Raw genomic sequence first — 811 nt, forward strand, 5'->3', positions numbered from 1 at the left:
ACTCAAAAAAAAAAAAAAAGAATGTTATGCTAACTGAAATAAGCCAGACAAAAAATGACAGATAGTGTGTGATTCCACTTACATGAAGCATCCCGAGTAGTCAGATTCACAAAGACATAAGTAGAATGGTGGGTACCAGGGGTTGCGGTGGCTTGGGGAGCCTGGGGAGTTAGTGTTGAATGGGTTTGGCATTTCATTTTGGGAAGATAACATTCTGGAGAGGAATGAGGGTGACTGCATGACAGCGTGAAAGTGCTTCACACCACTGCATTATACACTTAAAGTGGTTAAAATCGTACATTTTATGTTATTTATATTTTGCCACAATTTAAAAAATGAATATAGCATACAAAATATATCCGCTTAAGGGATCAGTAATTTTAAAGACTGGCAGGATCGAAACCACCTTCCTTTCTGTATTTTAAGTGACTTGCGTCCATGCCATAAGAGCTTCATGACAGTAATGACTTCTGTGCATTACTTGGTAGTGGTGTTGGCGCTGGGTAAACCTGGGGGCTCAGCCCAGCGGTGTGAAGTGAGCGGGAAGTGAGCCCCCATGCAGTAGCATAGACATGCTGAGAGTTTATTTATGAAAAGAGCTACAGCAGCTTCCGCCCGTCCGTTGACCCCTCTGCTCTGGTTTTCCAACTAGCTTGCGTGTGAACTTGGACATGGGCAAGATTGTGTACAGCTGGGTGATTCGCCGGGATTCTAAGATCCCCGGGACCGTGGTTCGCTCCAGCACGATTCCCGAACAGCTGGGCAGGATTTCCTACTTACTCACTGACAAGACAGGTGAGCTGCTTTCTGG

The 811-nt window shown here is 45.0% G+C and overlaps 1 protein-coding gene across 1 annotated transcript in view; it reads left to right on the top strand.

The window, feature by feature from the left end:
- The window catches only part of ATP9A (ATPase phospholipid transporting 9A (putative)), a 120,763-nt gene that overhangs the window by 49,289 nt on the left and 70,663 nt on the right, over positions 1-811 (top strand). The window contains exon 11 of the mRNA XM_008073454.1: positions 653-795. Within this exon, the coding sequence (XP_008071645.1) occupies positions 653-795 (143 nt within the window). The remainder of the gene's footprint in view (positions 1-652; positions 796-811) is intronic.

Source organism: Carlito syrichta, unplaced genomic scaffold (genome assembly GCF_000164805.1).
Source record: "Carlito syrichta isolate Samal-C Ts95f unplaced genomic scaffold, Tarsius_syrichta-2.0.1 Scaffold315848, whole genome shotgun sequence".
Taxonomy (NCBI): Eukaryota; Metazoa; Chordata; class Mammalia; order Primates; family Tarsiidae; genus Carlito; species Carlito syrichta.